This window comes from Mytilus galloprovincialis, chromosome 3 (assembly GCF_965363235.1).
Source record: "Mytilus galloprovincialis chromosome 3, xbMytGall1.hap1.1, whole genome shotgun sequence".
Classification (NCBI taxonomy): domain Eukaryota; kingdom Metazoa; phylum Mollusca; class Bivalvia; order Mytilida; family Mytilidae; genus Mytilus; species Mytilus galloprovincialis.
This window is the reverse complement of record NC_134840.1, coordinates 4,984,974-5,003,758: the sequence shown is the minus strand read 5'-3', so window position 1 is coordinate 5,003,758 and position 18,785 is coordinate 4,984,974. Positions and strand designations below refer to the sequence as shown.

Sequence of the window (18,785 nt, the reverse complement as noted above, 5' to 3'; positions counted from 1 at the left end):
TTTATTTATACTGCAACTAGCTGCGTTTATTTCCTAAATATATACATGATATAGTAACATAGCTATATTTTTTATAATGTCAATTTCATCACAGTCACTTGGACAACTTTCTGTTCGCTTATGTTATAATTTGCGTTTCCACTAATCTTTGAAACGTTTATGTTTTTATCTAACACATACATGTACGTTAATTGAGTGTGGTGTATGAATATGAGGATGGAAAAAGAGACAGGCCATCTGCAAAGATTATTTTTTAATCAAAATAAAGGCTACCTAATATATTTTAAAGTCAATTTTGTTTGGTAGAAAAAAACATAGTGTAATTTTTAAGATGTTCAGTATATTTAAATTGTACGCTTGTCGCATTGCGGTAAAGATTGTTATTTTGTGAAATATAACACCGAAGATTATTATCACCAGATACATTCAGTAACTCTTTACAAGTAAATATTTATTCTGATCTTATAAGGCTCCTATAGCTATCATTGTAAATAAATCACAGCACACACTACACAATGGTAAGTATCTCAGCTTATTTACTAGGAATAATTAAATTATAAGTAAATTGTACAGATAGTCAAATTACTTTTTTATTATTTTCATTTTATTTTCGACGTAATGAAAAGGAAGCCTGAACATTCATTCAGTCAAGCTATCCTTCACCTTAAAAATCACGTACTTTGTCACGCGTGATTTGTCATACGAGTACCAGCGAAAAGTAAAATCACAAAAATACTGAACTCAGAGGAAAATCAATTCGGAAAGTCCATAATCACATGGCAAAATCAAATAACAAAACGCATCAAAAATGAATGGACAAGAACTGTCATATTCCTGACTTGGTACAGGCATTTTCAAATGTAGAAAATGGTGGATTGAACCTGGTTTTATAGCTAGCTAAACCTCTCACTTGTATGACAGTCGCATCAAATTCCATTATATTGTAACCGATGCGTGAACAAAACAAACAGACACAATAGGTAAAAATGTCAAAAATAGGGGTACAGCAGTCAACATTGTGTTATCATCTTAATCACTATAAAAACAACAAATGTAACGAAGAAGCACAAAAAGGCATACATCAAATTAACATCCTCATTTTGATTATATTATACGATTTTATTTGTCTATGTAAAATGCACCCATCAAGGAAGGAGGGTTTTGAGTACTGGTGAAAATTGCGCGTTTGAAATTCGCACAGGTAGACAAGAAATAATTTTGTCGTTCAAAGTATGACGGGATGCATAAATACAGTCACGCAAAATAGATATAACAAAAACTGGCTTAACAGTTAAAGTAATAATAATAAATAAAATAATAGTGCGGTTCAAAGTAGGGAAGTTGTTACTAAAATATTCTTGTTGACAATTAAATATTAAGAATTGCGTTTTTTTTTATGGACTTTTGAGCAATTATATACCTCCGTATGCTATCCTGGTAAAACTAAAAGATTAAAAGTGAGAGGATTAATTATATGAGGACAGACGATCACTGGCGAGATCTTGTTTGGTATAATGTTTAAATTGAAATCAAATTTCTCTTGTTGGTAAACTCGATTGTTCATATTTTCATTTATAAATTTCTTTTTAACTATAATTTGGCATGAACAAATTGGTAATTATAAGTATGATAAACAGTTCCGTGTCCATGGTTGATTTACCTAAATCAGGTATCTAGATTTAAAGACGGCCAAAAGTTTGAAAAGTCAAAATTTGAAATCTTTTTAAACAAAAAGGACTTGGAAAGCTCATGAATACCGTCTAATTGCCGAAACACTGATATTAAATGGTAGATGATCAGACTACTCTAGTTTCATATAATCATTCAGCAATGAACAGTTTTAAAGGCTTTTGATAATACCCCCCTCCCCCCCCCCCCCCCCCCCCCCCGTTTTTTTTTTGTGAACGCGACGGCATCACCAAAGAGAATAAAAACAACTTTATTCTGAATTGCAAAAAGACCAGCATAGTTTAGATAAATCATACAGGTTGTAAAAAAAAGAGTAGATTCAACAGAAATTATAAAACTTTTAGTACTATTATTAAAAACAACCCAATTAAGCTGTGTTTTATATCTTTTTTAGGCAGAATCATTGACAGAGGAACAAATAGCAGGTACAAAGAATTTGTTTTGTAAATAGAAATGTTTGTTTTTCTCACACATTGCTGTCAGTACAATGGAATTCTATGCGACTGTCATACAAACACAGGTTAAGCTACATGTATCTATACTAAAATTGAGAATGGAAATGGGGAATGTGTCAAAGAGACAACAACCCGACCAAATAAAAAACAACAGCAGAGGGTCACCAACAGGTCTTCAATGTAGCGAGAAATTCCCGCACCCGGAGGCGTCCTTCAGCTGGCCCCTAAACAAATATATACTAGTCCAGTGATAATGAACGCCATACTAATTTCCAAATTGTACACAAGAAACTAAAATTAAAATAATACAAGACTAACAAAGGCCAGAGGCTCCTGAATTGGGACCGGCGCAAAAATGCGGCGGGGTTAAACATGTTTGTGAGATCTCAACCCTCCCCCTATACCTCTAACCAATGTAGAAAAGTAAACGCATAACAATACGCACATTAAAATTCAGGTCAAGAGAAGTCCGAGACTGATGTCAGAAGATGTAACCAAAGAAAATAAACAAAATGACAATAATACATAAATAACAACAGACTACTAGCAGTTAACTGACATGCCAGCTCCAGACTTCAATTAAATTGACTGAAAGATTATGATTTCATCATATGAACATCAGGCACAATCCTTCCCGTTAGGGGTTTAGTATCATACCATCATAACATATATGAGAAGAACATAACCCGTGTCATGCCAACAACTGTTTTTAGAATAAATGTGTTTAGTTCCGATGCAAAGACCTTATCAGTGACTCAATATTAACGCCAAAATATGCAATCTTTAATGACTTGACAACAGTATCGTAATTATATCCCTTCTTAATAAGTCTATTCAAAGGTTTTGTAAGTTTCTGAGGTGAATACTGACACCTTTGTGCTTTATAAAGAATATTACCATAAAAAATTGGATGTACCATTTTCTACATATGGAAATATCTTTAACAAGTTAGAGCATGTGTATGAGCCTTTGATTTTGATATTTTGTAAAGAACTTTTCGTTATGAATTTCGTTTGAAGTTTGGTATTTTTGTTATATTACTTTTTATTACAAATCATCATAAATAAAGGCAACAGTAGTTTACCGCTGTTCAAAAGTCATCAATCGATTAAAATAAAAAAATAATCCGGGCTACAAAGTTAAAACCGAGGGAAACACATCAACTAAGAGGAAAAAACGAAACAACAGGAAAACTGAAGTGCAACAAAAACAAACAACAATGCAACACATATAGAAACAAACTATTAGATAACAATTGCCAAACTCCTGACTTGGTATTGGACATTTAAAAAAAATGATGGATTGTACCTTGCTTTGTTGCTAGCCAAATCTCGGGCTTAATGACAATGCTAGATATACCGCTAACATGACAGGAATATAGTACAAATAAATGCAAGAACACTCAGGACAGAGAAATACACAAAGAAACAATATAAAAGTTCATTTCAACATGTTAACCAAAGAATAACAACGAATACCTAAAGTTTTTTTATTATAATTTTGAATAATACGTAAAGAAAAAGAAGCATTTTTCTATTTGTTTTCTTTAAATTTTCATAATTTGTATTTTTCTAATAAGCCTGAATTTTAGCAACAGTATCACATGTATAAATATTTTTAAAATTCCTCTATCCACAGAATTTAAAGAAGCGTTTAGTTTGTTTGACAAGGATGGAGATGGAACAATTTCCTGTAGGGAGCTAGGAACAGTAATGCGATCACTGGGTCAGAATCCGACAGAGGCAGAATTACAGGATATGATCAATGATGTCGATACAGACGGTAGGACGCATGCAAACTTTTAGATCTTTTAAATGAAAAAAGCAACATCACAAAAACACTGAACTCAGAGGAGAGTCAAATTGGAAAGTTCATAATCACAGGGCAAAACCAAATGACAAATCACATCAAAAACGAAAGGACAACAACTGTCATATTCCTGACTTGGTACAGGCATTTTCAAATGTAGAAAATGGTGGATTAAACCTGGTTTTAAAGCGCTAAACCTCTCACTTTGTAGAGTCTCATCAAATTCCGTTATATTTACACTGATGCGTGAAAGATTGGTTTTAACAATTGGTCATTTTAATCTTTCTATTCATTGTTCACAGTGACTTCTCATGTAATATTTTCTTAACTTTATTTATTTCGACGGAACTATATTGATGTAGTCATGTTTAATACATCTTATCATAAATATGGAGATGTGTTATGAAAGTTTTCTTCCAACTTTAGAATTTTGTTTCAAAACCAGTGTCAGACCCTATAATATAATTTATAAAAGCTGACAAGTTTACAAATTGTCCTTTTTATCTTTCTTTAATCTTGATAGGCTTATTGATAAATTTTCAGGCAATGGGTCAATAGAATTTCCAGAATTTTTAACAATGATGGCAAAGAAAATCAAAGATGGCGGCGAATCTGAAGAAGAACTTCGAGAAGCTTTTAGAGTTTTTGATAAAGACGGTAATGGATTTATAAGTGCTGCTGAATTACGTCACGTGATGACAAATCTCGGAGAAAAGCTAACTGACGAGGAAGTAGACGAGATGATACGTGAAGCCGATATCGACGGAGATGGTCAGGTTAATTATGAAGGTAAGTCATCATAATTTAAAGAAGCGAATAGTTGACAAAACATTGTCAAACTTACTGTGATTGACAGGAAACAAAGTTTATAACCAACCACTTTTTCAAAGACACAACTGTGAATTACGACCATAACAGCGAGTGAATCATAATAAAACAATATACTAAATGGAAATATGAATGAGTTTAGATTAACTGAAATTTAAGCAAGCTACACTAAGTTGAAATAAAGGATACAACTAGTTAAGAAGACAAACATTAAGAAAAAAAAACAAACGTATATACAAAAAAGATATAATCAAACCTCCAAAACTTCCTATGGGCCAATATAAAATGTATTGTTTATAAAGTGAAATTACACGATATTGATGTCTACTGTTTATTCTTGAAAAGAGAAATACAAATGTGAATCAAGGCGAAAGGAAAACATGTCTATATCTAATTACTTGACGTATAATTGATCATGAAATTTGACAAGGGGGTTAGGTTGCCTGTAAATGGTATCAGTATGTAGAATCTAACGATATCCATATATCTTTATATTGTAGAATTTGTCACAATGATGATTTCAAAGTAGAAACAGACTGGTGTATAGAAAAAACAGGAGAGTAAAATTGAGATCTATGGATAAAAAAAATGGAACATGTTCACTTCCAAAAAACACTACATGTTTGAGTTATTTCCTTTTTGTATGAATTGCAAAAACCGAAAAAGAAAGAATTAAAGTAGCCTTGAGAGATCTTTTTTCTGTTGATGCTTGCCAGATTTACTCTTCAGTTTCTGGTTTATATGTGTGTATGTGTTTGAGAGAGAGAGAGAGAGAGAGAGAGAGAGAGAGAGAGAGAGAGAGAGGTTTCACCATTCTGAACATGTTAAACTTTTATGGATTCAGAATTTAAATAATATGTTTGTAGTTAATTTGATTTTCAGTTTATACACTTTTTTAAGTACAAGGTTAATATGATGTTGTTGTGTAAACAGCTGCATATCGACAAAGAGGATACATAATATTATTAAATTAACACAGCGTCTAATTATTTTTTACTAAATAGAAGGGTTTAAACGTAAGAAAGTTTTACTCGAAACTAATTGCCATATTTCCAACATGATTTAGTCTGTTTCCATGTCAGGGTTCGGATATAATTTACAAATATATTTTATCTCTCACGTCACTGAAATTAAAACTTGTCGAAATGAGCATCGTGTGTGGTCAAATAAATGCCGTTTAAGATTATTTCACAGAATATCTTAAATGTTTAAGTGAGCAATCCTGATAAAAGTAGATCCGAACAAGAAAGTGTACATAGTACACGGATGCCCCATCAGCACTATCGTTTTCTATGTTCAGTGGACCGTGAAAATTGGGGTAAAAACTCTAATTTGGCATTAAAATTAGAAAGATTACATTATAAGACACATGTGAACTAAGTTTCAAGTTGATTGGACTTCAACTTCATCAAAAACTATCTCGACCAAAAACTTTAACCAAAACTTTAACCTGAAGTGGGACAGACGGACAGACGAACGAACGAACGAACGGACGCAATGCCCATCAATGGGGCATAAAAAAGAAAGCACGACATTTATAAAGTTTTATTTTCATTTACTACTAGATCAATACCTTTAGATCTGTTGGTATACTGTTGGTCCAAAAGCGTATCTTCAGGCTTAAAAGTCGGTGATTTTAAAATGACAAGGTTTATAACATATTTTTTTAATATGCTGTTGATAAGTTTATTAATTAGTTCGAAACTAAGAGTCAAACTCCCTCAGTCAATGTTTACCTTAGATATATTTAGCAGTTTCTTCAATGTCCCATTTTGGCTATATAGCTTCTAGCATTTTTACATTTAACATACACCCTGAATTTCAAACTTTAAGTTTTGAGAAGTCCTGATAAAGGTAAATTCAGAAAAACCTTTAAACACACCAAATGTATTTACTGCTATTTTCAGTTTTAAGTGTCGTAGTTCTCCTCTTATAGTTCATGTGTTCCCTTAGTTTTATATAAAAAAAATGTTGTATGATTGCCAATGAGACAACTGTCCACAGGAGACATAAATGGCACAGATATTAAAAACTATAGGTCACCGTACGGCCTTCCACAATGAGCGAAGCCCATACCGCGCAGTCAGCGATAAAAGGCTTCTAAATGACAATGTTAAACAATTCAAACGAGAAAACTAACGGCCTTATTTATATAAAAAATGAACGAAAAACAAATATGTAACACATAAACAAACGACAACCACTGAACTACAGGCTTATATTTGATGTGTTCCCTTATTTTTAGTTTGTAACCCGGATTTTTTTTAATCGATTTATGTATTTCGAACAGCTATATGCTACTGTTACTTTTATTTGTGTATTAATTTAAAGAGAAACAGCGTTATTTTTTTAAACCACTATATTTAAGATATCGCTAATGGCACTCACTGACTTGGAATGGAAGGCAAAAAAAAAAAAAAAAATAAAAATTGAATTTGAATTTATAGGCGTTGTCTACAATAGTATAAATTTGAATAATTATTATATGTAATTGAATGAGTCTGACTTATTAGTTTTGTCTAAGGTACTGCATTGCATCGTACAATTGGCGTGTAGTGAAATGTTCGTTGATCTGGCCATTGGTCGACATATGACGTCTGATATCATTTATGACTTTTTCCCCACGACTGTGAACCTTTTCGTGTTCATTACTGTTTCTTGAAGCTGTCAGTTCTTTGAGCTGACGAACAACCTCTTCCACCTGTGAAGTGTGCTTTATCTTTTGTTCGGCTAAAGTGTGTTTAATCTTTTGTCCGGCTAAAGTATGCTTAATCTTTTGCCCGGCTAGTACATGACGAATTGATTCTTGCCTCTGCATCTGTGCAGCAAATCTATTCCTTTTTTCAACTAAAGACCGGGCAATTGATTTTGCCATTTGAAGTCTTCGATAAGCATTTAATCTTGACATTCTTTTTGATAATGTATTATCCTGGACCTTTGTTTGACGACGGTCTTCATGTAGAGAAGATGATTTTTGTCTGTTATTAAATTCTGTTCTACTATGAACAGGTTCTCCAACAAGCCGTCTGTAATCATGTCCTGTTAGACTATGACCATGTTCTCCCACACGCTCTCTATGATCATGTCCTGTTAGACTATGAACTGGTTCTCCCACACGCTGTCTGTAATCATGTCCTGTTCGACTATGAACTTGTTCTCCCACACGCTGTCTGTAATCATGTCCTGTTAGACTATGAACTGGTTCTCCTTCACGCTCTCTGTAAACATGTCCTGTTCGACTATGAACTGGTTCTTCCACACGCTCTCTGTGTTCATGTCCTGATCGGCTATGAAGGGTTTCTCCCACATGCTGTCTGTAATCATGTCCTGTTTGACTATGAACTGGTTCTCCGACATGCTGTCTGTAATCATGTCCTGTTCGACTATGAACATATTTTCGCACAAACTGTTTGTTATCATGTCGTCTTGTGCTAATGCTATAAAGCCGTTGTCTCATAAGCTGTTTGTTATATTCAGTGTTTGATACTCTTTTACTGCTTATTGCCAAAGGACTGGGAGAGCCAGAATCATCTATGAAAACAAAGACATAGTAATCTGCTGATATCTATAGATAAAATAAAGTCTTCACAATGTTAAGAATCTGTTGTTTCAACTAAATCATTATGTGCAATTTGACTATTCAGTTTGAGAAAAAATGTATTTTATGAAAGGTATTTTTTTAAAGAAAGGAGAACTTAAAAATCTGAAGATAACGCTGTGTAAAACTTGTTCTTATTTTACCTTCCCATGGCATACTAGGCAACTGCATATGATCTACAGATGGTGCTATTGGCAATATATCAGGATGTCCCACATACTGATCTGGATCTTGCCACATTAATATTGGCTGATCTACTGGCATAGGTATACCTGCTGAAGTATTGCATCTCTCATCTGAAAAATCGCCGCAATCATTTTCTCCATCACATAGTTTATCAACATTAACACAATGTGAGTTTCCACATCTAAATTGATCATCGTCACAATCGCCTAGAAATAAAACACTAAAATGTCATGCTCCTTCTATGTTGCGCATTGTTTCTTATATTGAAAATGTCAAGTTACATATAGTGCTATAAGGATAAGGATTATAATAGGTGTACTGCTTTGAATAATATTATGTAGCTTATCTAAATATTCGAGCTCGATCTGTGGTTGCTACCAATATAGTCTTTTCGTTTAGTATTCATTTGCGTAAATCAACGTCTTCAGCAGGGCAATTTTGCCACATGTAAAGTAGTAATGGCTTAACCTTCCAAAACATCTTCGATTGATTTAATCTAAATGAGTTACTCTTTTAAAAATAACAATAGCATTCTTATTATTTGTTCATGAAGATCCGCTGAATGTTCGCAAGCTGCTTGTTTTATATCAGATATTTAAAACTTTTCATCTTGAACGTACCTAAAAAGCACGCAAAATGAAATGATATGTTTTGATATTACCCCCTTATCGATAAATGCACAACTGCTAGTTTGAAGTCATGTTTTTTTTTTTGAATGACATTTTAGAACGTTTCAAATTTGATTTATTTATAGTCTTTCACATCCTTGTAAGACACCCTTTTGGCCCTAAAATATAGCATTTTTACTTTGTTAAAATGTAAACTTTTAACTTTTAATTGGAAAGCAGAATACCTCTTTTTCATAAATATTGGCTGTTTTTGACAAAACAATACGTATGCATCATATGCTCAAAGTACATATTATTAATTCTTGCAACATTACTGAAATCTTCGCAACTTTAAAAGCATTTATGCTAGTTTACGACAGTTTTAATCTACAATGGAAGTTGCCACATTTGTGTTAAGTCACAAATCTTTCACCTCGAATATTAGGCCAAATCTAGCCACTTCCGGACCTTCTATATTGTATATGTATTGTCTAATGTTTAACGTGCCTGCAACCACAACCCGAATAGTAGATGATTATTATTTGATTAACCATTATAAAATTAAATTTACCACAACGTTACATATCTTTATTTTTACGAATTGGAACACATGAAAGCAAAGGCATTTACACTAGTCAAATGAACCAGTAGATGAAATGTTGTTAATTACTATATACCTATATTGTTTAAAGAATGTCATCAGTATCTATCTATATTAATGAATATGCATATTATAGAATTCGATAACAGTTATGAAATCGGCACTCTTACGTACCACAGCCGACGTCATCGGAAGCATCACTACAATCTGGCCACGAATCACATTTATATGAATCGGGTATACACCTCTCATCCTTTATACATAGGAAGGAACCACTCTTACATTCTGAAAATAAAACATTTAGCAATCACTGTTTTTAATTGGACGAATTTATGCTAATAATTTACGATATGATTTACAAGCAGCAGCTTATACCAAGAGAACTGGTCAATGTCCGAATCATTAACGTGAATTAATGGAAAGATATATAACTACCTTTATAACATAGGGACATTTCAAAGCATACTATTTGGAAATTAGTATGGCGTTCATTATCACTGGACCAGTATATATTTGTTTAGGGGCCAGATGAAGGACGCCTCCGGGTGCGGGAATTTCTCGCTACATTGAAGACCTGTTGGTGACCTTCTGCTGTTGTTTTTTGTTTGGGCGGGTTGTTGTCTCTTTGACACATTCCCCATTTCCATTCTCAATTTTAATTTTAGATGGCATTCAAATGATTTACAATGTTCTGAGATTAATCTTGGAGCTGGCAATAAAATATGTTTGCAGTATTAATCTTGCAACTGGATATTATAGAGTGTTGTTTCATAGCAGCTAGACAGAAATATTTATCTTTTAGACTTCTTAATTTTATGATGCTATTTTGCCATTACTTCCCGACTGCCTATAAGTTACTCTTGTCATGCAAATATATATTCCTTTCGTGAACCTCTCGGTAGCCTCCATTCAAGTTTCAATTCAGCTTTGTGGTGTCCTTAAATGTCCATAAAGACAAATTCGAATTTATTTACAAGATATTAAAGCTGATTGTTTATTAATTTCAGCTTGCGTGGGTGTATATATTGTTGTCACTGCAGAGTGTTACTTTATGATACAATAATTTTGAGGCAGTTTGCCCATATGTTATTGAAAAGCATGATACAAACATAGTATCCGATTTCATTTGAGGACATCTTGGTGTCGTCATCATCGTTGTCGTCGTCATCGTCGTCATCATCGTTATCTTCATCCTCATTAATTGAATGATAACGTTTCAAATTTACGCCAACACTGGATGTTTGAGTGTGTTAGGATTATTCATACAAATGGGCCAGGCATCACACAAATTCGTAAACCATTTATCATGTACAGTTGATATTGAAACACATATTTTAAGGACAAAGGATTTACCGGATTGCTATCGATAGAAATAACACCAACACCAAATAATAAAAACCACAAGGTACAGCACCGAAGCTAAATCAAGATCAACATGAACCTATGTTAAGAAAAAAAGGGGTGATCTAAGTGCTTCAGAAGAGTAAGCATGTGGCGTTAACTTTCTCCAGAATTAATTGGCCCTTTAATCATTCTACCAAGACGAATAAATAGTTCTGAATATGAAGACGAAGTCGTGTACATTAGAAAATAATGGTTTCTTTGAGGAGACCTTGGTATTGCAAATGTTTTCCATTTAGTGTGCCATTTACATGTACCGTTGCAGTTTTCTTCGTCTGAATCGTCTCGACAATTTGTTTCCCCATCACATCGATCACCCCATGCACAACCACTATCTGCACATGTCATTTGACCCTCTGCACATTCAATGTCTACAAAATAATAAAAGCAAGTAGACATTCAAGAAATATATTAATATAACTTCGACAATCGAAAAAAAAACAAGATATACTATGCATCTTTCAAAAAATAATAAAAAGATATGTGAGTTTACGTCAATGAGACAACAGATCAACGATAAAAGTGAGAAACACATTTAAAGGCCATTAGGAGGTCGACAAACAGTCTTCTAGATAGATGTTTGTTCAATATGCAAAGCTTTGACTCGCTTATCTCGAGAATTTTAAAGTAGCGAATAAATTGTCAAAAGTGTCTTTTTAAAGATTCCTCTTCATAAAAATGACTGAGTTTGATCCTGAATGTAGTCTGATTGATATTTTTCAATGTTAATTCAGTGTATGAGAAATGTTTGTTGACTGCCTTTAGTTTTCTTGTTTTCCCAATGCAAAATGTTTTTATTAACTAGTAGTCCTCCGATATCTTTTTGAAATATTTCCCCGTTTTAAACTTCCACTGGGATGTGGAAACTTGTTCCAATGGACAATTGTTTAATCATTATTTTTTTATTGCAAAATAAACAGGTCAAATTTATCTAATAACTAAAATACTATATTCATTTTGTCATAACAATCCTGTATTACCTATGCAGTCTTTTTCGTCTGAATTATCTTTACAATCATCCCATCCATCACATACTCCTCCCTTCGCACAGGTATGGTCGGCACATTTAATGGTACCAGTTGGGCACTCATAACCTAAATCAAATAAACTAGTAATTAACTTCCATTTTACTGACTTCATGCTCTAAAAACCATTACCAAACAGTTAAACTGCTTATTTGCAAAATATATTTGATAAACGATTCAGTTGAGCTTTTTCTACGTATTTATACTTTTAAAATACTTTCTATGATTTCCTGTGTTCATTCAAGACTACGTTTGTTCACGTGGTTGTTACCAGTTCAATTGTTTTCATTTGATCTATCCAACCATTACATCGTTCACCCAAGACACATATATGATCACGTGATTCTTACCTTCGCAATTGTCTTCATCTGATCCGTCTTTACACTCCAACCATCCGTTGCATTTTTCACCCAAGGAACATGTATGATCATTGCATTTAATTTTTTGCGTTGGACATTCATATTCTAAATGAATAAATGGGCGAGAAGTCAGTCTATAGTTTATGAATATGATAATAAAATTTAAGAATACTTGTAATAACACATTCGGTATCAGTTGATATACATTTGTATCTGTATATAATATCCGTTCATTACAACACCTTAATGTGTTAAATTATAACAGTTGAAACAAAACAGATGAAAAAAAAAACCTGATTAAGTCGTTCGGATAGTTTCTTTGAACTGTTTTTTTAGGGTCAACTATATATCAAATTAACACTACAATAATCTACAAACTTCACTTTAAACAACAAACTATGCTACCTATATACGAAATAAACTTCACTTTAAACAACAAACAATGCTACCTATATACGGAATACAATCAACTGTACTCATATGTCAAACTGAGATTCTACCGATCTGTCTTACGTAGACTGACTGATCACATTAAACAACAAACAATGCTACCTATATACGGAAAACAATCAACTGTACTCATATGTCAAACTGAGATTCTACCCATCTGTCTTACGTAGATTGACTGATCACTTTAAACAACAAACAATGCTACCTATATATGGAATACAATAAACTGTACTCATATGTCAAACTGAGATTCTATCGATCTGTCTTACGTAGATTGACTGATCACTTTAAACAACAAACAATGCTACACGGAATACAATCAACTGTACTTATATGTCAAGTTGAGATTCTACCGATCTGTCTTACGTAGATTGACAGATCACTTTAAACAACAAACAATGCTTCCTTACCTATATACGGAATACAATCAACTGAACTCATATGTCAAACTAAGATTCAAACGATCTGTTGTACGTAGATTGACAGATCACTTTAAACAACAAACAATGCTTCCTATATACGGAATACAATCAACTGTACTCATATGTCAAACTGAGATTCTACCCATCTGTCTTACGTAGATTGACAGATCACCTTAAACAACAAACAATGCTACCGCTATACAGAATACAATCAACTGTACTCATATGTCAAACTGAGATTCTACCGATCTGTCTTACGTAGATTGACTGATCACTTTAAACAACAAACAAAGCTACACGGAATACAATCAACTGAACTCATATGTCAAACTGAGATTCTACCGATCTGTCTTACGTAGATTGACTGATCACTTTAAACAACAAACAATGCTACCTATATACGGAATACAATCAACTGTACTCATATGTCAAACTGAGATTCTACCGATCTGTCTTACGTAGATTGACTGATTACTTTAAACAACAAACAATGCTACACGGAATACAATCAATTGAACTCATATGTCAAACTGAGATTCTACCCATCTGTCTTACGTTGATTGACTGATCACTTTAAACAACAAGCAATGCTTTCTATATACGGAACACAATCAACTGTACTCATATGTCAAACAGAGATTCTACCCATCTGTCTTACGTAGATTGACAGATCGGTTTAAAGTAGACTGTTCACCATTTTTTGAAGACGAAGACTGTTCCTTTTGGTTTTGAGGTGGACTGTTCCCAGTGGTCTAACGACGATTGTCCTCATCAGGATATGTAGACTGTCACCTTTGATCTGAAGTGGACTGTTCCCAATCCGTCTAACGTAGACTGTCACAATCTGTCAAACAAAAACTTTTCCCATGTATCTAACGTAGTATGTCATTATCGCTTTAACGTAGACTGGCTCAATCGGTCTAACGTAGACTGTCACCATCGGCCTAACGTAGACTGTCCCTATCCGTCTGACGTAGACTGTCACTAACGGTTCAACGTAGACTGTCGCCATCGGCCATCGTAGACTGTCATTATCGGTCTAATTATTTGTACCAATTGGTCTAACGCATATCAAAATGTTCTGAACACGTGGTCTTACCTTGACAATTTTTTTCGTCTGATCCATCATTGCACTCTGCCCATCCATTGCATTGTTCGCCCCAAACACAAAAATGGTCCTCGCATTTAATTTTTCCCGATGGACACTTATATTCTTAAAGAAATATGGAAAAACAAGTAAAACACACATACCAATGTATAAAATTATTCATACTGCTTACACTTGCGGGACACCTGATTTTCTTATGGGTTTCATGTGCTTGAATTTTAATGTGCGTATTGTTATGCGTTTACTTTTCTACATTGGCTAGAGGTATAGGGGGAGGGTTGAGATCTCACAAACATGTTTAACCCCGCCGCATTTTTGCGCCTGTCCCAAGTCAGGAGCCTCTGGCCTTTGTTAGTCTTGTATTATTTTAATTTTAGTTTCTTGTGTACAATTTGGAAATTAGTATGGCGTTCATTATCACTGAACTAGTATATATTTGTTTAGGGGCCAGCTGAAGAACGCCTCCGGGTTCGGGAATTTCTCGCTACATTGAAGACCTGTTGGTGACCTTCTGCTGTTGTTTTTTTCTATGGTCGGGTTGTTGTCTCTTTGGCACATTCCCCATTTCCATTCTCAATTTTATTGATCTTTTGTTTTTCTATGTTCTATTTTGTATACTCTAAAAGGTGTTGTTTGTATTATTGTTGCTTTCCGGTTTATGCCATGGCATTATCAGTTTGTCCTTATGGTATCTTTGATAACTTACTTGCACAAGATTTCTAAATGTAAAAGTGTTCAATCAATTTATCTCTGCACCAATCTTGAAAATTTGTTTTCTAAAATAACAGAAAACTAAACAACATTTTATATTCTAGGAATTTAAAGTTTTCAATGATACAACTGTTTTAAAGACAAAAAGACAAAAATGCAAAAACATTCAGGTCAATGCATAGCTTTGTAAACAATCAAACAATGTATCAATAGACGAAAACCAAGTCTGACAGATAATAAAAACGAAGACGGCTGGATTAGAGGTTACTTTCATTGAACATAAAGAATAGCTTGAGTGAACAAGTTAAAACTGTTTGTGGGTGCTCGATAATCCATTAATCTTTGCCAATGGCGTTACATTCCATCACAAAAACCTGTTGTTAACATTTTTTTAACAGAATGACTGAGCAGGTCGATACAAATCACAGATATATAAGTAGACATATTCTCCATTTTCATTCTGGATTTAAATAAAAAATAGTTTCTTCCAAACATAAAAGTCAGTCAGTACAACTAAATATGACTTTATTGTAAATACGACATAACAGTCTGACATAAGTATGACCTTGTGTAAAATCAAGGTATAAGTATGACCTTGTGTAATATCAAGGTATAAGTATGACCTTGTGTTATATCAAGGTATAAGTATGACCTTGTGTAATATCAAAGTCTAAGTATGACCTTGTGTAATATCAAGGTATAAGTATGACCTTGTGCAATATCAAAGTATAAGTATGACCTTGTGTAATATCAAAGTATAAGTATGACCTTGTATAATATCAAAGTCTAAGTATGACCTTGTGTAATATCAAAGTATAAGTATGACCTTGTGTAATATCAAAGTATAAGTATGACCTTGTGTAATATCAAAGTATAAGTATGACCTTGTGTAATATCAAAGTATAAGTATGACCTTGTGTAATATCAAAGTATAAGTATGACCTTGTGTAATATCCAAGTATAAGTATGACCTTGTGTAATATCAAAGTATAAGTATGACCTTGTGTAATATCAAAGTATAAGTATCGACAGGATGTAAGACAATAAATGATTGAACCAGAATACCAATACGTGCTAAATTGTGGCAAAAAAACCCAACAAGTAATATCTTAGAACTGATACAGACAACATCAAAACATCGTATTACAAGGTGGAATTGATAACTTTCAAACATAAGATTAGTAATAAGAAATAACATGTTCACATGGAAAATTTATTAACTGTCTATGAGGTAAACGACGGAAACTATTGTTTATATGAAGTATAAAAGAAAGTTTACTGTCTATGTGGCATGCATAGAAAATTAATTATATATAAGGCATACAAAGAAAATACACTGTCTATAAGGTATACATAGAAACTAATATCATGTTTGGCATCCGACTTTTCCGCCTTATATGTCTACTTATACGTGTGTCTATTGCCGAGATAGATAATAGGAGGTTGGTGTGCTTGATGTTAACCGTTTAGGAACATCAGCATATAGTTCATGTTTTTTTTTTCAGGAGCAGGCATTATTGTTTCGTTGGCTTTTTTCTTGGAAGTGTTGTAAGTTGGTTGTTAGAGCGGTCTATGAAATAGGGTTGGTTATATTTTTTATGTTATATTTATTCATAATAAATAAGATAAAGATATGTCGTTTGGTTTGTATGTTTGTTACATATTCTTTTAAATTAAAACTTTCAGATGAAGATAAAGACAGTGCGTTAAAGATCCTTTGCTCAAACATTAAAATAATTAATCTAAAGGATATTTAATATTTGTACATTTGGCTAAATGATTTTTATATTACACTATTAATTGAAATATTGATATCCTATATTTTTAAATACACTTGGATTTGTATATAAAAAAAAGCGATCAAGAAAGTAAATAAAATTAAAGCAACTATGAATATATAAAAAGTCTTCTTAAGTAGAATGATTGTTAACTTAAATTCATATTTTTGCTTGGGAACAAAACATGTAATAGACGGCTCCTCGATTGATATTCAGCATACTGTTAATTCAGCATATTAACATAAACAAAACGAGAAAAATGCACGATGGACAAACAACTGCAGAATAAAAAGATATTAGTAGTAGAATTTACTATATAAACGAACTGATCAGTACTTAGAAATTGAAATAATTAAACAATACATTTATCGTGTTTTATAGTACCTTCACAATGTGCCTCATCCTCACCATCCGAACAGTTTTCTATTCCATCATGTAATATTGTAACTTTCATTCATTCATAAATATCTATACAGTTCAGAGTTCACGCACGTGTTGTGTTGATGGACATAGCAGATAAGGTCGCGTCGTATTGCTTTATGTAGTTGTGTTGATTAGTTAGCTTGAGCATTATATTAAAGTATGTTAATCAGTACACATGGCTTGTCTCTTAGTTAATATATATAGGCTACCAACGTTACATTGGCGACGAGGATAAAAACTAAAGTTGGAAATGTTTAAAAATGTATTTCTATGGATTTAATAATTAGTGACACTGATAATCAAACCATGGCTGCATCTTTACCAATTTTTCCGAGTTTTCCGGTACATGAGAATAATGCTGAAATAAGGTGGCGTAAATGGATAAGTAGACTTGAAAATTTATTCATCGGTTTAAACATAAAGGACAGCAAACGACAAAGAGCACTCTTGTTACATTACGCTGGAGAAGATGTTAACGAAGTCTTTGATACCCTTGATAATACAGGAGAAGACTTTGCTGCCGCTAAACACAAGTTAACCGCTTACTTTGCTCCGAAAAAGAATACGGAATATGAAATCTACAAATTTAGACAAGCCAAACAAACATCTGATGAAACTATCGACAGTTTTCACACGAGATTACGCCAGCTAGCTGTAAACTGTGAATTTACGGAAACATCTAAAGAAGTAAAATCGCAAATTATCCAAGGTTGTCATTCAACTAGACTAAGACGAAAGGCTCTTCGGGAAGACACGACCCTTGAAGGATTAATTTCATCAGCTAGAGCGTTAGAACTTTCCGAAAAACAGGCAACGGAAATTGAACAATCAGACAAACAATCCGCAAATGCTGTGAGAAAAGGAGTTGGAAAACGTAGAAACGGACCACGATTTCTACAGACACAAACTGACCACAACGTAAAGAAAAAGACTACTTGCAGAAACTGTGGAGGTGATTTCCCACATGCAAACAAGTGTCCAGCTTTTGGAAAAAGCTGTAACTCATGTAAAAAGTTGAATCATTTCGCTTCTGTATGTAGATCCAAACGTATGGATGGAACTAGCACTTTTAAAAGAAAAGTAAACAAAGTTGACAATTACGAACATGACGATGCTCATGACAGCAGTTCAGATGATTGTTACGTTTTTGGATTACGAGAAAATACTGTGAATAAAGTACAGAAAGGACAACCGAAAATAAATGTGAAAATCAATAATTCTAATGTGGATATTTTAATTGACACAGGATCAAGTATTAATGTTATTGATGAAAGCACATTCGAGAACATCAAGTGTAAACCCAAACTTTCTCACGCCGACACTAAAGTCTTCGC

General features: G+C 33.4%; 2 protein-coding genes across 2 annotated transcripts; one reads left to right on the top strand and one right to left on the bottom strand.

Moving 5' to 3' along the window:
• Positions 1–405: 405 nt before the first annotated feature.
• On the top strand, positions 406–5,470 carry LOC143067005 (calmodulin-like). Its single transcript, XM_076239930.1, has 5 exons — positions 406–518; positions 2,084–2,114; positions 3,783–3,926; positions 4,497–4,742; positions 5,282–5,470. The coding sequence occupies exons 1-5, from the start codon at positions 516–518 to the stop codon at positions 5,308–5,310; spliced, it is 453 nt and encodes a 150-aa protein (XP_076096045.1). The 5' UTR covers positions 406–515; the 3' UTR covers positions 5,311–5,470.
• Positions 5,471–7,204: 1,734 nt separating this feature from the next.
• On the bottom strand, positions 7,205–17,456 carry LOC143067004 (uncharacterized). The gene is made up of 8 exons (XM_076239928.1): positions 17,413–17,456; positions 14,531–14,644; positions 12,551–12,664; positions 12,156–12,269; positions 11,433–11,546; positions 9,949–10,059; positions 8,523–8,771; positions 7,205–8,312 (listed from the first exon to the last, which is right to left on the bottom strand). The coding sequence occupies exons 5-8, from the start codon at positions 11,521–11,523 to the stop codon at positions 7,291–7,293; spliced, it is 1,473 nt and encodes a 490-aa protein (XP_076096043.1). The 5' UTR covers positions 11,524–11,546; positions 12,156–12,269; positions 12,551–12,664; positions 14,531–14,644; positions 17,413–17,456; the 3' UTR covers positions 7,205–7,290.
• Positions 17,457–18,785: the final 1,329 nt, after the last annotated feature.